This window comes from Phyllostomus discolor, chromosome 2 (genome assembly GCF_004126475.2).
Source record: "Phyllostomus discolor isolate MPI-MPIP mPhyDis1 chromosome 2, mPhyDis1.pri.v3, whole genome shotgun sequence".
NCBI lineage: Eukaryota > Metazoa > Chordata > Mammalia > Chiroptera > Phyllostomidae > Phyllostomus > Phyllostomus discolor.
In genome coordinates, this window is record NC_040904.2 from 93,723,350 (window position 1) to 93,741,449 (window position 18,100).

The following is an 18,100-nucleotide window of genomic DNA, read 5'->3' on the forward strand; positions in this document are numbered from 1 at the left end:
CTAGGAATCACGTACTTTTACTTCTTCAGATATTTGGTTGTCTCAGTCCCCAGTTCTGCTTGGACCATAAACCTATTGAGGTAAATGCACAAGGTTCAAGAACTAGTGGACAGTCAGAGTTTTCTGCCAAGTTACAGTATGAACATTGCTGCAGACAATAACGTTTAAAAAATGCTGGCATCCAAAGCATTCAGGAATAACAGGTAATGGACTCAGCAGGGGTGTTTCCTCCATACACTTTAAGGGCTAGAGGAATGGGGAAGGGGAAGCCTTGGGTCCCTCATGAATTTCTTGTGTACTTTAAAGTTGAACAGCTTTGCAGAAGGTATGTCATGCCTATGTACTAGTAGTCAACAGTAAATTTACTGAGGTTCAGGATGATGACACTTCAAAAATTATCCACAAATTGTATGCTGATTCTGTAATCAACAAGAAATAGCTTCTGAGGTGAAAAGGTAAATGATGAAACTATTCAAGTTCCTTGCAAATGCAATTTTGAATGACATGTAAACATTATTTCTAACGTTATTTCTATATACCTTTAATGTCAGTTGCTGGATGGGTGACGTTTAGGATCAGTGGTAGGACTTCACCAAGACCATCCGGGTAATGGCTCTGGACAGCCACCCTGCCCAGTGCGCTCAGTTCTGAGGGCCACTGGCCATCTAAACGAGTACCTACTGTCCTCCAACAAGTGAATGGGCAAACGTGGGAGCCAGCGCTGGGCTCCTTGTGGGCAGGATCTGTCTAACTCATTGTCATGTATCTACAACCTAGGAGGTGATAGGCACTTTACAGACACTTCGTGCTTAATGAGTTTCAGGGTCTGAAATCACTGGGTCTCTATTAAGCAGGAGATGGAGATGCCTGGGTAGGAAAACCTTATAGCATTATGAAAAGCGTATCTAAGGCCTGTTCTGAACTACAAGGTTCAAGAGTGATACCTCAGTGGGATTTTTCCTTCCTTTTTCACTTAACATCCCATCTTGAATACTCTGGAGTTGAGACTCTGAGAGTAAGGGGATGGAATCCAAGGGCCTTTGTAGCTAGAACTGAAATACAAGAGTAGCGAGGTTTGAAATGAAGCCTGGGTCCCAATGTGGGACAATGTCTCCTTCAGGGTGAGCAGCATCCCTCACCAAATGTAGCCAATCAGATTTTATGAAGAGGTAGCAGCATTAGTTTTGCCATTATATTTCAGGGTACAATGAATGAAAGGAATTACTGAAAGGGAGTGGGCCCACAAAAATACAAGGTTAGCCTGACAGTTAATTAGAGGTTTGAAGGAAGAGAGACTGTCTGTTCTGCAAGATGGCTTCCTGGCTGAGACTTCAAGGAGTCCTGGCAAGTTGAGAATTATGAGATCTGTTCATTTTTCCTTCACTGTAATGAATCATGCCTTTGATGATGATTTTGTGTATGTGTAGAGTCATGTTTTATCAGCTTCTTTCTGAATGATTGCTTATCACCAGGGGCCTTCCAACCAGCTAAAGATTGCCAGAATGAAGTCAGACTTGAGCTGGAGAGGTAGAACATTCTGTTTTGGAGGAAGCAGTTGGTTGCACCTGCCACTCAGAAACATCCTGGTTCCAGCAACCTCCTGCCCCCCCATGCCAGAGGACATGGACCACTCTTTGTGAGCAGGCCCTGTCCAGTGACTCAGTGGCATGGCAGCTGAAGGTGGACACAGGAAATGTTCTTTCCTCTCCCTCAACAAGACAGGATCTTGAGGAAGGCTTTGCGGAACTCAATGTTGAAGGTGGTATAGATCACAGGGTTGAGGGCGCTGTTCATGTAGCCCAGCCACGTTGTGGCTCTGTAAAGCACTGGAGACACGTGGCATGCTGGGCAGTGGGCATTGAGAACGTGGGTCAAAAAGAAGGGCAGCCAGCAGACAATGAAGGTCCCTAGGTTGCAAAGGAAAAGAAAAACTGGGTAACAATTTTGCTTCTTCCTTTTGTTATAATGTGAGAGTGAGTCACACTTGTTTCCTTTATGCCAGCTACCATGCTAGAAGTTTTACATACCCATTTAATTTTTAAACCACCCCTGTGAAATAGGTGTCATTAGCCACTTTTTTATTTTTTGATGAGAAAACATCAAAATGTCTTTGATTCATCTTAGGTCTTTGTTCCTAAATCAATTTTCTAGTTTGATCTTTAGGTAGCCCTTTACTAGTTTTTTCTACATTTCAATTTATTTTTTTAAATCTTTTTTAAAAAGATGTTATTTCTTTATCTTCAGAGAGAGGAGAAGGGAGGGAGAATGGGAGGGAGAGAAACATCAGTTGGTTACCTCTCACACGCCCCCAACCAGAGTCCTGGCCTGCAACCCTGGCATGTACCATGACTGGGAATTGAACCAGTGACCTTTTGGTTCACAGGCCAGCTCTCAATCCGCTGAGCCACACCAGCCAGAGCTCTACTCCTCAATTTAAAATAAATATATATTTAATGTCTAGCCATCAAGTCATAATCCTAGGTGCTAATAAGAAAGAAGACCCTAAAGTGCAATCGACACAACTCTTGCTGTGGAGGAGAGTGCTTCCAGGGGCGCTCACAGAGTCCATATGGTAGGAGAAAGTGAAGTTTGTCAGTGATAATGAAGAAAATGAATTGCTCTCACTAACTCTACATGGTGTCTGTGACTTATCAATTTTTAATTTAAATAATTAATATTTATTTAATGTTACATTTTTCTACTCTCAAAAACTACCTTTGATTTTATAAATTATGGCAAACTTGGTAGCTACAGAAAAGCGGAAAGAAAAAAAACCACCCACCACTCTAAGTTAATCACTTTTGACACCTTAGTGAATTCAATTTCAGGGTTTTTTTTTCCTTCCTCTGTATTTAAAATAATGTAGATGTTATCATACCACATGACTGACTGTAGTTTCTTGCATTGCTATTTTTTTACTTAATATTCTAGAATAAGTAAGCATTTATTAAATATCTAATATGTGTCAGGCACTTTTGTTTAATTGTTATCTTACTTATCATTTGATTTATCTATTATTATAAGTTCATGTGGTGGACAGGAAGCACAATGGATAAACACAGTTCAATTAGGTGACACGTTGAGTTTCATATTTCATAAATTACAGTCTAGGCCTTGTGATTTCTACCAGGTAATACTTGTATATAAGCCCTTTTCAGTTGTGTTATAAACATTTATAAATATCACAGTTATTGGATTTCTAATTTCTGACAAATGTGGTTACCTTAACCTGCCAGCTCTGCTGAACTCAACCCAACCCAACTCAACCTAACCTAACTCAGCTTAACCTGATCCAAACTCACCAAGCACAATGGCCAGCATCTGCGTTGCCTTCTTCTCCCGAAGTGGCACCCCCCGAGGCTGCATGGGCCCCAGCTTCAGGGATGTCGACAACCTGCCGTTACTGAGTTTTCGAACCTCTAAGCTGAGCTTGGGTGCCATGGTGGGGCTGAGGGAGTTCCGAGTGCTCTCCTCCCTTTTCAACTCTCCTTCCCCTTCTTGGAAGCCTGGTGGCCCGAAGGCAGTATCTTGGCAGATGCTATAGTACCGCCTCAGCTCCATATGTGCCCGGCCAGGGGACAGGGGCTGCAGGTGTGACAACAGAGGGTCCTGACATTTCTGGGGATACTGTTTATCTTCTGAATGTTCCTGAAAGGAAAAAAAAGAAAGCAACGAAGGGAGGGGAATCTGATGTGTAAAACTACAGAGGATGTAACTGGGAGTGGTGGGACCTTGGAAAGTTGAGGTAAGTAAAATTTGCTTCCGACTACACCAAAAAGTATCTGCCACATACAAGTATACAACATTTGAGAATCACAATAAACACTCGAAGAGGATAGTACAGGATTATAGCCTGGCCTTCTGAAGTTCAAATGGCTTAGTACACAGAGGAACATGTCAAGTGACACCAGTGGGTTGTAAGCAACAAAATGTGGACTGTGGTAAACCCTTTAAGACAAGCTGTTCAGTTTCTTCACCAAATTAATTGCAGTGACATCAACAACAATAACACCAGTTGCAAAATATGGGACTTATTTGAATTTTGATTCAAAAAACCAACTATAAAAAACTTATGAGACAATTGAGTAAATTTGCACACTGGAAATATACATGGTGGGGCACAAAAAACCCCGGAATTATCTTCTGAAGGGCAGGCCCCCTGTAGCTCCCCCCCCCCGAGCGAGATGAATGTTCTAGGAGCCCATCTGTATCAGGGTACCAGCTGGCCTTGTAAGAGGCTGTGTTTGGCTTCAGTGAATTATTTTTTAAAGACTCTTTCAACATGTTTGCCCGTTTCATAATAGGTGACTTATGAGCATACCTGCCCACACCACACAGAATGTTCTTCAGTTTTTGACCAAAAACAGCATGACCCCCATGTCCCGTTTACTCAGTTTCACCTTGAGCAACTTTTTTTTGTTGTTTTCCCCCATGAAAAAAAGTCCTCAAAGGGAAATGTTCTGCTGATGTGGAAGAGGTGAAACAAAAAACAGCAGAAGCACTAAAAGGTGTCAAAATCGACAAGTTCAAAAACTGTTTTGAGCAGTGGACAAAATGTCTCTATAGATGAACTGTATCACATGGACAGTACCTGGAAGGTGAATGAAGTTTAAGCATGTAAGAATAAATATACAAGTATTTATAAATAAATTCCATTTTTGGGGGTCCCTCCATATATATCCTCACCCAAATATATGCTTATTGATTTTAGAGAGAAGGGAAGGGAAGGAGAGAGAGAGATAGAAAGAGAGAGAGGGAGAGAGAGAGAAACAATGATGTGAAAGAGGCACATCAGTTGGTTGCCTCCTATACACACTCTCACCAGGGAGCAAACCTACACTCCTGAATTGAACCCTCCACCCTTTGGTGTATGGGATGACGCTCAACCAACTGAGCCACCTGACCAGGGCTGCACATTGGATAATAATATTAGGGAATTAGGGATATGATTAATTTACTTAGTTTGATGTGGCATTGTGATTATGTGTTTTATAAAAGAGTTCATATTCTTTATGAACTTATAGAAATATTTTTGTTTGAAATGCTGTGATATTTGGGATTTGCTTCATGATCCAGTGGGTGTATGTGAATGTAGGTGGGAGTGCAGATGAAATAAGATTGGCCATGAGTTGATAATTATTGAAGCTGGATGATGGCTAATGAAGGATTTGTTATATTTGTCTTTCTACTTTTTTTGTTTTCGAAATTTTCTACAATAAAAAGTTAAGAAATGAAGGAAAACCCAGGATATTTATCTCAGCTTTTCTGCTAAGTAGAGGTATCTTTGGGCAAGTTAATTAAATGTCTCTAAGCCTCATTTGTAAAACAGAAAGGAAATTGGGAAAAATGGCTTTGGGATCAGTAGACTCAGAGTAGAAAACTGAAGGTATGTGGAGATTTCTGGTATTTAGGGCAAGTATGTGCATGCTCAACATCTGAACTTCTTTCCCTGTTTGTTAACCTTGAGTAGCCAGCAGAATCCCACAACTGAAGACGTCAGCCAGATAGTCATTCTCCCTCTCCTCCCCACCCAGCAGCTGGAACTCTGGGACGAGAACCAAGCCCCGCCTTTTGGAGATTCCCACCTAGGACCTTGAATGGGGGCTGGTAAAGCAGAAAGACTTCAGAATTTACCCAGCAGTGGTGGTGGTCAATGTCCAGTCTTCTACCAGACTCTTCCTTAGACATGAACAGTAACTTCTAAAGCTGTTCTCCAGCTTTCTCATGAGTCTGAGTTACCTGATCTCCTTCCAGTAAATTCCTTTCACTACATAAGTTAGTCTGAGGAACCAAGAACCCCCACTATCTTTCCTTAGTTCAAGGAATCACAATCTTCCAGATACATAGTGCTAGAGTGCTAGTTCACTGTACGCATCCAGAAATGTTGTTGAATGAATCAATGCAAGGGACCTTCAAGATTATATAAAATTTTAAAATTGTGTTTCACAGAAGTATTCATAGGGATTCTAGTATAACACATTTTAAAAAAAATTTGGATTTCAATTTGATAGAGTTTTCTACTTATTAATATAAATGTATTATGTTTTAGCTGAATGAATGTGATTATGTTTATGATTGTGCTGGTATCTCGTGATCTTCTAAAAGTGACAATATTTAACTTGCAATACATTATTTCTGAGTCTAGGACACTGGGGACAAATTCTTGAGAATGCTTATACAATCTCGGATTTGAGAACATTGACCTAGTATACCCTGTCTCCATTTACAGTATGTTGAAATTCGGTGCTATGGAAGGAAAACGATTCTTTTAAGATTATATATTGGTGAGTGTCTTTTTTGGCTCTACGAACCCTAATCACTACCTCCAAGGCTGGCACCGGGAAACCCTTGACCCCTCTCAGTCTGGCTGGCAGAGCCCTCCACTCCCAGGCGGCAGGACAGAAGCCTTTCTCCACTTTCCTGGCAATGCAGACTCTTGGTCCTCTATGATGTCCTTAGCAGCGTCAGCAACCCAGTCACCTGAGCATGCTTTTCTCTCTCTTGTCATAACCTCGAAGACATTTAATATCTGGGTGCTCAATTGTCTTCACTGCACATTTCACAACCAGCCAACCAACCAAGTGGATACTATAATATCCACTTTTTATCCACTTTTTCTCCTTTTGGCCTTGGTGACTCCTCCAACCTTAAATCTGCTAAAGGCAACTTTAAGCCATATATATAGTTGCAACTCTATATAAAGTTTAAAGGCAACTTTAAACCATATATATATATAGTTTAAACATATGTATAAAACATATGTGTATTTTATAAATAATTTACAGCAAGAGTCTCTGCTATGCCAGGCTTGTGTAAAAACTGATTTATTAGCTATACATACAAAGATTGGACAAACCTCAAACCTTCTTCATGGGTGTTTGAAGCTTTATCCCTAATATTTAATTGGCTATGGAGTTTAGGGAGAGGAACACTGGTCTTATATTTAACACTTCCAGGCTCCATTTTGTACTAAGCTTGCTTAGGAAGGCAAGGCTTGCTTGAGTTGGAAGGACAAGATTCAGGGTGACCATGAAATTATCTCATTTGTCACCATATTAAATGGCAAAGAGGGCACTTGAAAGTCTCACGTTAGCCTCCCCTTCTCTAATTTTCTTGGCTCTGCTCATGTATGCTTCACTAACACCCCACTTCCACTAATGCAAGTGGCTCTGGATGGCATCCTCACACCAAATCCAAGAGTCTTTGGCTTCAGTCATTGGGATCATTTGCAATAATCATATGCTTTTTGGATTTCACCTGGTGATTCCTATTCTAAAGTTCAAATCAGGCAGAATCTCAGATCTGTTATAGATACCAGTGTGGGATTATGGCTAGATTCCATTTGGGGATGGAGGTGGAATTAAGTCAAGCCAGCATCTTTGAGAAAAGACCTCTTATTTTTTGCCTACAATTAAAGACATGGTTTACTTACCATTTTCCCTGTGGCATCTGATGGAAATCTGGCCCTTAGGGAAAACTGTCGAATGGGGTGCAGTCGAAGACAGGAAGACTAGGGTGAGTTGAAGGAGAAATAATTGTGGGTTAAGCTCTATACAGTTGAGCCATATAGATGACAATGCCTTAAACACAATATGTGTTTATCTTCATCCTCTAGTGCTGACCTCCTATATCCTTGTTCTACCCAAGCCTTGGAACTTCAGCTTTGAGAGTTTGACCCTCACTCAGATTGATCTGGACATCCAAATGCCTTCAAGATCAAATTCAGTTCTTTGTCCCCAAACCTCTTTCCTGAGCATATGGAACTCTCTCTTTTCATAACCTCAAAGGCATTTAATATTCAGGTGTTCAATTCTCTTCACTTCATATTTGGCAAACATCCCAAACAAACATTTGGGTTGTTCAATAACTTGGGGTAGAAGTGGGCTTTATTTGCTTGTTTAGAGTCCAAGCTCCATGAAGGCAGAGGCTGTATAATATTCTTGCCATCCCTTCCCTAGAAGATTGCAAGTGATTGGTATCCATCTGTTCATGCTTCCAGTACATCATGGGTAAACTACTATGACATTGGGCACTGGGATAAGCAGAATTTAAAGCCCAAGAAATTGGAAGGTCAGTGCTGAAGCAATAACCCTCTTTTTCAGAGCCTAAAAAGACCCCAAAATGTGTCACCAGCATCTCATTCTACCACCTCATCGATGTCTTGTTACAGGGGCAGATCTAATAAGGAAAAGAGATTCTGATGGACTCCAAAGATTCTTGGAATGAATGATCTAGCCAGAAAGTCAATCATGGGAACATACTAGCAGTGCATGGTACAACTGTCACCCTAAAACTTTACACCCTGTATGTGACACCTGAACTTCCAGCCCTTTGGGGACAATGAAAGACTTTGAAGGGAAGCAGGAGAAGCCCAGAAATTATCTCATCATGTTGCCAAATAAGCTGTGCTCTAGGAAAAGACTATCGATGCACTTCTTGCTTGGGTTTCCTACCACTAAAGCAGAGCCGATACCAGCAGATTAGAAGGTGGAGGTCATATGTGTGTCTCCAGTGTGGCAGTTTAGGCAAAAACATGCTCTGCGGAACACAAAGCTGGGAGGCCATGGGGTGGGGTGTTGTCTTCCCTCTGCCCCTCCTACGAGCTTACTTGTTGGGGAAAGCTGGGCCTGACACTGATGCACTGACTGTTCTGTCGTGTGAGAATCCGTTTCCGTCTCCTCTGTCTCAGTACCACATAGATCCTGGCATAGACGAGGACAGTCACTCCAAAGGGCAGATAGAAGGACACTACTGAAGAGTAGATGACAAAATCAGGGTTGGAGATGGAGCAGACACTGGGATCCCCTGTGAGTGAGAGAAAAGGAGAAAGCAAAGCAGTTTGCCAAATAAAAGCCTCAGTGGGGAGCACAAAATATGGCCCCAAATCATCTAATGCACATGGAACTTTGAGAAGCAGGGATTTCTGGTCCCACCTACACCCTCATCATGTCCTGGTTCACAGACTGCCTTATCCAAGGAGGCTTGCTTGAGTTTCTCATTCAGAAACAACTCTTTCTTCCTTTGTGCCTTACAGCCCTTTACTTTTGCCTCTTTTATGTAGCCAGCACACACGTCCTGATCGTTAAGTTGAGGGGCGGGGGATGCAGTCCCAGACACCTGTGTTGTCATTTCGCTGAGGGTCCACGAGTTCTCACTCACCTTTGTGTTGCTCACAGTTCACTTAAAAGGAAATTTACCAGTGATTACATGCCAGACACTGCTCTACACTGGGGCTGTGAAGACCAATGACACTATGTCTGCCCTTGAAGGAGCTCCCAGTCTAGAAGACAGATGATCCCTCCCATACGCTGTGCTACATGCCACAGGGGAATGCAGGCGGGGAGTCTGGGGCAAGTGTCACTGAGCAGCAGGCCAGAGGCTCGTGGGAGGGATGCAGCCCCCAGGAAGGATCGTTGAGTGCACTGAGTGGAAGAAGCCTTCTTTGCTGAGAATGCCAGGTGTCCATTTTGTATCTGTGCTACAGGGCAGATGGTGGCTGAATATGAGACAGCATTTGCTTTTTCAAGGAATTTCAGTGACAGTCAGGGGTAAGATGGGAAGAGGGCCAGTAAGGATATTGTCACTGTGGGCAATGTGAATTGAGGAGGGTCCTTGCCCCTGTTCTATGTCCTGGAGTGCCCCTGCCTACCCTTCTTAGGAAGGTCTTGTAGCTTTGTCTTGTCACCAGCAGATGCTGAGGTTCCTCCAATGCTCAGGAGAGGGCCTGGAATTTGCTCCTCTTGTAAGAGAAATGGGAAGCAAACCAGTGTCTTCTAGGTGATATACCTAGGGCTTTATACACGTTACCTCACCTAAATGTCATGGCAACATTATGTGACACAGGCGCCATTACTGACTCTATCCTTCAATGAGCAGAGGAAGGTTCAGAGGGGTTTAATAAGTGGCGCAACATCAAAGAATCGGACCCCCAACCCATTGTTTTTTTCCTGAGATTTTTACCTTCTACCTCCCCCTACTAGTGGGACATGGCACATTTGCACTTTGTTCAGCACTGTCAGCAACAGCTGTTGGTACACCTGGCTGACCTTCAGAGTTAGGGATTCTCCAACCCCAAATCTGGTGTGAGCTGGTGGGGAGAGGGCAGCTGCCACGTGGACCCCTCATTCTGCTTCTTGGTCTTCTGAGGTACTGGAGGCCAGGCAGCCCCAAGATATGAGCCCCAGGGATGCCATTTATTAACTATGTGATCTTGGGCAAATTATTTAACTATGCCAAGCCTCAGTTTCATTACCTATAAAAAAAGGATAAAAACATTGTGTCCTACAGTAGAAATGAGAACAAATGGCAGCTATTATTATTATTTACTCTTTACTGTTATTATTTAATTTTTACCACCTCTGAGCTTTTTAAACTTAAAAGGGATGGTGTCATTTGCAATGGAAGTTTGGAGAGAGACTTACAGGGAACAATACTTGTGGGGGACAGAAGGGAGCAACGGCTTAAAATTAAAACAAAAAGAAGGGTGTGCTCAGTGTTCAGTGAGGCATTTTAGTGACAGCACTGCCGCCAGAATGCTTATGAGCTACTCCCAAATGCTCTGATTCTCTTTGGCGGGGGTGGGGAGTGGGGGTGGGGATACAATTCAGGTCAAAATAATATCATCTCACCAAAGCCGATGTCCACATTCTTTAGGAAATGGCTCATAAAACTTTGAGCGGTGGCCACCAAATTGGCATCTTCTCGTCCTTGATGGGGACAGGGTTAGAGGTGGGACTAGGGTGGCAGGGGGTGGTCTTGCTGAACTTTTAAGAAGCCATGTTGGTGGTGATCAGCCCTTCCTCTGAAACCAGCTCCCTTGTCATCAGCATCTGACCATGATTTAAATGCCTTCTATAATGAGAGATATAGAAGTGGGCCACAGGGGTGGCATAACTATGTCCCCACTCTTCATCTTGTTGCCAACCTTGGTGTGCCAGATTTGTACCTCCAGATACACCTTCTACCCTTCTGTACCCTCCTCTGGGTTCTGGGAGCCTGACCTCTAAATTCTACATGTTAACTATTACTTAGAATGCATATACACACATACACACAAACATCCATGTGTGTGCATGCCCATGTGCATGCACTTGTTTCAAGCATTATCTTTGAGGAATATTAGTGTTTGTATCTAGGGATGGGATGGAGGAGTTAGTCTAGGGAAGAAGGGAAAGCTACATTTAAAATATGCATAGGTATCCCATTACACCTTATGCTTTATCATGTGCAAATATTTATTTTTCTGGTAAGAATGTTGAAAGTATATGTGTGAGAAGCGAGTGAGAAGAGAGAGCACATAGTGATTTCAAGATTGCTGATCAATGAAGGCCCTCATACATAATCACTGAGCCTACATTGTCATCCTGTCCTTCTGCCCCTATTTAAGAAACTGCTTCTGTCCTTAGACCAAGTTTTGCAGCCTCTTCCAGAACCCTGTGAGGACTGTCAGCAGGCAGAGTGATGTAGGAGGCAAGTGGACAGTGAGTGGGGCTCTGCTCCAGTCCCCCCCAGGTCTGAGCTGGGTATATTTCCTATTTGCAGGGCAGAGTGAAGCCCTACACGCCAGCAACTCTGGAAGCTTCTTTCTGCTGAGTCCCAAAGAGGCAAGGGCAGTGAGGTCCCCACAGGAGCTGAGGCTCCTCTAGGAGATGAGGTACCTCATCTTAATTATTTCATTGAAACAGTACTGTGCTGTTAGCACAATAGTTATTGAATGAATACACAAATGATGAATAAATGAGCAAGGTAGACAAATGAGCATTTTACATAACCACATACACAGTCACTGACTGGAGGATAATGGGGAAGGCCAAGGGGTTACTCTTCATTCTCAGAGGCTGAGATGTTTATCCCAACTAATCGTCACATTTAAGGAGGAAACAATGATGATGAGGACTCATCCACTTACTCCTTCAACACAATTTTGTGGGGCACCTACTGTTGGGAACCACCCTGCCTGGTTTCAGAAGCTGTAACCCCCCATTGTTAAGGCTGAGTGAGAGGCCTTGGGCCCATAAGCCACTAAGAAGATAAAGCTTATCCAAGGATAAGCTTTTACTTATCCTTGGAGGATAAGTAAAGCCTCTGTCCCCTTTACTTCACCCTGCTGGACCCAAGCCTGACCGGTTAGCTAATGACAGGTAAGATTCCTCAAGAGAGGAACAACCTAAGACAGGCTTGGTCATGAAGGGGCCCCCAGGGAAGGACCTGGGGGTCTATAGAAAAAGGGGGTGATGGACCCTCGCCCCTTGGCTTTGCCATAGCCTGAGTCCTCATTCTGTCTGTGAGAAGTCTCCTAATCTCTTGGCTGCCTTACTTGCCCTGCCTGACTTAAGCCTGAAACAATGACAGAGGTCAGTGCAGCCCTGTGCTGGAAAGGGTGGGTTCCCCAGGTTGATCAGGCCTAAGAAAGAATGCATAAAATCCCATGAAACCTGCTTTACTAAGAATTCTCTCAATTTTCTGATAAGGATCCAGCAGGAAATGAGTTTGTTGCCCAAAGTTTTATGGCCCTTTAACTATCTGACCCTGATTCAGAATAAGCCCTCAGAGTTCTTTGAATACCATCTATTGTTTAATCATTTCTGCCTGACAATGATTGATGAGCTTTACATATATGCCCTATATTCCTATGCAATTTAACCCAATGAAAGCCCATTGAGGAACAGGTTCTAGGCCCTTCTCCTTTGAGAGATTGGTCACCTTTCCTCCCCAAGCAGATCATGTCTTGGTAGACTTATTCTCATCTGTGGTGGCCAGGGGTCCCTGCGGGCAGAGCCCCCCCCACAACCTACTATGTTCAAGGCACTATGTAGGGTGATAAATACACTCAATAGCTCTGCTAAGGAGTCTAAGAGGCTTTTGTGGGCTAGCCTGGCTACTTGAGTCCCACAGACATGTGAACAGCGAGGAGGCCAGAAGCAGGATGACTTGAGAAATAATGAACTTCAAGCTCATCAAAGGTTTTGTCCTCAACTTGTTTGCAAAGACAGGAGATCCTGATGAATCTGATTTTAGGATGATCCTACTATTCTTTTAACTTCATACTTCTAAAGCAATCCTTCCCACTCCCCCACCCCCCAGACCCAGTGTTCTGAAAGCCAGGTGAGCTGTTCTATTGCTAAAATCACATAAATAGCACTCCTTCATTTCTTAGTTTCAGAGGAAAATTAAGCCAGCTGATAGGATTTTCTTGCTTTAGGTCTTCCTCCCTTGAAGATTTCTTACACCCTGTCACTAGTTATTGCTTATTCACTCTAGATTTTTTTGTATAACACAACAGCTATCTGATCTGGCAAAAATGTAAATACTAGTTATTTTTCTTATCTGTGAAATGAGAGAAATGTGCTGCTCACTCAGGGATCTTTAGGGTTTCCTGTAGCACCAACAGTCCGTGCTCTTCCACTGCTGTTAGGGCTGTTGATAGTGTGGCATTTGCCTAGAACTATGGGCCTCTGCAGGGAGCTGGGGCAACACTGGTCAGCCAGGCCCCACAGCCTTGGAATTCTCCGTGACCCAAGACCTTGCCTTAGGTGTGCATGCAGAAATACATACTGACCTTTCCTCAGTCAATAAGCGCAATTCCAAGTTGAAAGAAACCGAAGTTCAACGCTTTGCTACCTTCTGTTCTCTGACAATTCACAGTCCCACGTGGCAGCTCATTTTATAAAAACAAACTCTGTCAGAATGTTCTTTTGTATTGCACGTCTAAGTAAAAGTTTATTTACTTCCAATGTCAGGTGTTATTGGCAGAATCCTGCCCTTTTTTCCTCTGCTTTTCACAGGAAGGATAGGAAAAAGGTCTGAGAGAAGTCATTTATATTGGGCGTTTGAATGAACTTGGGAATTTCCTTACAGAAGGAAGAGGTGCTGGAGGCATCCACCTCTATCAAGATAGTGACGCTGTACAATGAAGGTCAGACTGAGACAGAGAAGGAAGAACACAGAAACACACACACCCTGCCTTGAGTTCTGCTCACTACTTCCCAAACTGACTTCTTGGATGAGACCACCAGTCTTCTCTGTGACCACCAGCAGAACTACACTGTTTGGGGTGTCCTTAGAGTAGGCACGTAGTTACATTTTGTGGCACAGAAACCTTTCCTAATACATAACAACAACAACAACAACAACATCAATAACATTAGCTCATGTCTACTGGGCTTTTCTGATGCACCTGACATTTTGACACAATATGCGAATGAGTGGAGTGCTCAGATAGTCTTGTTAGTAAACTTCAAGGTCAGAGAGAGGAGATTGTGAGAGAAGCGAGAGTGTACATGCTAAGTCATGGGCCTTCTTTGCCTTCTCAATTCTGCATTTGAAAATCCTTTTGGAAAGATTTCTCTGAGTTTTGTTTCTGGAACAATAATGATCTCACTGGTGGCAACGGCACTGCAATTAGCTCATCATTCTTCTTCACTTTTGATGTTGACATTAACTGGGAACTCGAATGTCAGATTTTGAGATGGTTTTAACTCTTACCAGGGTGTGTGCATGTGTGTGTGTGTGTGTGTGTGTGTGTTTCTATGTGTGAGACTGAGTAAGACCTCGCTGCCAGCCTCCAGGAATAAGAAAAAGGAACCACCCAGTCCTGCAAATGTTGGTGGGGTTGGCTGCTGACTGGGAGTGAAGCAAGGCCTTGGTCTAGCAGTGGTAGCGAGTGCCCTATACTTAGAATGCATTTTTGTACAGAAATAAAGATATAGAAAGTGGCTTAGTTATCAGACTTACCCAAAAAGCATTCTTAACACTCATCGGAACTGGTATTTTAGTGCCAGTCAGTCTCTAGCCGTGTTGGGGAATGTTTTTTTGGGAGGCGTGTGTACACTTACTTGTGTATATAAATGCCATTCAGTGAAAACAACAAAGTAACTCATGGTAAAGAATAATGCAAAGATGACAATAATATCGTATTTTAGGAATGCCAGGCAAGTATTTGTTGGATAACTTGGCTACTTAGCCTTTCATGTGGCAGATAAACAAGCCCCACCTGGAACAGGTGGTATGTACTGACATGTCTGTGTATGTTATCCCAATTTAATCCTCATTTAATTGTAAAAGTCTATGAAGGAGGTAGAGTAGAATTATATATATGCAGGGTTAGATTCTAAAGTCAATGAATGAGTACAGTAAAAATTTCCTTTGAAGAATCCTCTGAATCACATATGAAGATATACATGATTTGATTACAGCCCTGAACAGTAATAAGCTAAGATGAATGATACATACAACAATATGTCATACATTATAAAGAGTTGAAAGCGCAACATGTAATTTTGGAGGTGGAGTTGTAGGGCTTATTTGCAGGAAGTCATTTATAAAAACAAATGTGAAAACTTTTGTAACTGAATATATAGACTGAGTCTACATATTTGAATCTGCTGAAGTTTATGCTCCACTCTATTATTGATCAATAAGGAAACCAGTAAAAAATGTTTACTTGTTCAAGGAGACACAGCTTGTAAATAGTGAAACTGGAGCTTCAATCTAGGTTGTTCTGACTCCAGAACCTCTGTCTGTCTTCCTAAATGTGTCCTGACTTCTAAACTCTTGTCCAGCAAATGACTCTTTGAAGACTATTTATAGGTTAGAATTTGCCTGTATTTATATGTAATGTGTTACATATATCTGTACACACATAAACACACAGCTAGCTATGTGACTTGTACATATACTAGAAATTCATAAACCTGCAACATAATAGAAATGAAATGGATCGATTCAAGTGGACAAAATAAGAAATCCAGATTAACAGTAGAGCAAGAGTCGATCAGTTTGCTCAGCAAAGACTCAGTATTTATCACCAAAACCTGTAACTTTTCTGTATGTGATAATAGTTTTCACTCAACACATGAAATTGCTGGGGCTAACACATGGACATGGAACAGACACAGAGGGCATTGATCCACAGAGGTATAAATTTGGATTGGTGTTTTATGTCAAAATCCCAAATATCTTGATATACACATTGTCCATCCATCTATCCATCCATCCATTCAGTAGATGTACCATGTGCCAACAAGAATAGGCAAAATTTTTGTATGTTAAAATATAAGTATAAGTATATACTTATAAGTATATAAGTATATTGATGGAAATACACCCATCAATAGTTTAGGAATCTATAGTAGTTCCCCAATGCTAGAGATGATTCTTATCAAGCAAAGGCTCAAAATGTGTATCCTACTCCAGGGCTTTTATGATATATTATTTTGCATTGTAAGTCAGTTATGAAGAGTCATCTTTTCATTAGCAAACTTCATCTGAGTTATTAATATGATTTAATTTTTTAACTGGTACATTTTTTCAAATGAATACAATGACATTTCTTTCAAAGTAGGAATAAGCCAGATTTTTCATTAATTTGGGCAGAACTTTATCCTTGTGCTAGTAATTGCTGAAGTTTGCTTTATGTTTTATTATAATCAACAAGGGTCAAAGCTTTGCAGTCTACAGCATCTTCATTGGATTACAAAGTGCATTGACCAGGGGTCAGAAATTTCAGGGCTGAGCTCCACTTGCAGCCCCTCACGTGTGCTATGAGTCACATGGGTTTTGGAAGTGGGGCCGTCACTGTTACCTGTGGTGTTAAAGCCAAAGAGGAGAGGGCAAGACACGGCAAAGGCCAGTACCCAGACGGCTGTAATCATGAGTGCCACCCGCCGGCAGGAGCTCTGTCCCGTGCCATGTTGGTAGTGAACTGGCATGACCACCGCAGTGTACCTGTAAAAGGAAGGGGAGAGAGAATAGACACGGTGAGAAAGGGCAGGGGAGACAAGTCGAAGGAAGTTCTAGAGAAACAATCAGGTTGATAAATGTTGCAAGAGAAAAATGATTTTGATGGAGAAAGAGAAATGGTGAAAATAGTAGAAAGGTTGAGATAAGATAGATTAAATGAAGAATTCATTGGGAGGGGTGATCAGAAAAAAGGAGACAGAATTAAAAAGATAGCACAGGAGCACTGGGTTGCTGGAGAGCTTCTTGCCGGGTCTTGACTGATGGCCCAGCAGGTGCATGCACTGTGTTCTCCACCCTGCACCCTGAAGATACTCTGGGTGTGGGTGTGTGCCCTTCCTTTCTCCCACAGTTCTTCAGATAACGATAAAACTATGTCCATGTAGGTATTTACATCTGCTGCTATTCTAATATAAATTCCAACTCTTATAGTGACAACCATTCCAAACAGCAGAGATATTAAAAGTAGAGAAAAATAATATCCAATGAAGTAAAATTTAGTTTTCATGCTGACTTAGTCTGTTTGGATTGCTGTATCACAAATACCACTGCCTGGATGGCTTAAACGACAAACATTTATTTGTTACAGTTCAGAAGACTGGGAAGTCCAAGGTTAAGGCACTAGCAGATTCGGTGTCTGGTGAAGGTCCACTTCCTGGTTCATGGACAGTCGTCTTCTCACTGTGTCCTCACATGGTGAAAGGGGTGAGGGAGCTCCATGAGGTCTCTTTTAAAAGAGCACTAATATCATTCATGATGTCTGTACCTCATGACCTAATTACCACTCAAAGATCCCACCTCCTAATACTATCACTCTGGGTGTTAGTATTTCAAAGTATGAATTGGGTGGGGGGACACAAACTTTCAGTCTACTGCACATGCTTTCACATAGTCAAAGCATAATTCTTTATTCTTGTTAGACATTGTTGTATTTTTTTAAATTTACTTTTAGAGAGCAGGTACTGGAGACAGAAAGAGAGGGAGAGAAACATCAATTGGTTGCCTCTTGAACACCCCCAGCTGAGGACTTGACCTGCAACCCAGGCATGTGCCCGGACTGGGAATTGAACCAGTGACCTTTTGGTTTGCAGGTGGGCACTCAATCCACTGAGCCACACCAGCCAGGAGACATTGTTGTATTTTCTGTGGCAACTCCTCACACATACTTCTTGTTGGACTTACTACCTAAACATTTGCTTCATAGTCATCTCAAACTCAAGCTATCTGAAATATATTTGCCTGTCTCTCCACATTCCTTAACCTGGTTACATCTCCCGCCATTCTTTAAGAAATCTGCACCCACTACCCAGGCCTTTTGACTCTCCCTTGGCCTTTCCATATAATTTTCTCACTCATTCACTTA

At 42.3% G+C, this 18,100-nt stretch overlaps 1 protein-coding gene across 2 annotated transcripts in view; it reads right to left on the bottom strand.

The window, feature by feature from the left end:
• Positions 1-1,178: 1,178 nt before the first annotated feature.
• Positions 1,179-18,100, bottom strand: part of DRD3 (dopamine receptor D3) — a 42,685-nt gene continuing 25,763 nt past the window's right edge. Inside the window, exons 3-7 of one of the 2 annotated variants that reach the window (XM_028505005.2) lie at positions 16,583-16,725; positions 8,609-8,805; positions 3,450-3,585; positions 3,303-3,350; positions 1,179-1,907 (exon numbers count right to left, since the gene is read on the bottom strand). In XM_028505005.2, the coding sequence (XP_028360806.1) occupies positions 1,711-1,907; positions 3,303-3,350; positions 3,450-3,585; positions 8,609-8,805; positions 16,583-16,725 (721 nt within the window). In that variant the 3' untranslated portion in view covers positions 1,179-1,710. Of the gene's footprint in view, positions 1,908-3,302; positions 3,586-8,608; positions 8,806-16,582; positions 16,726-18,100 lie in introns of both variants that reach the window. The other variant, XM_028505004.2, reaches the window with a different exon arrangement.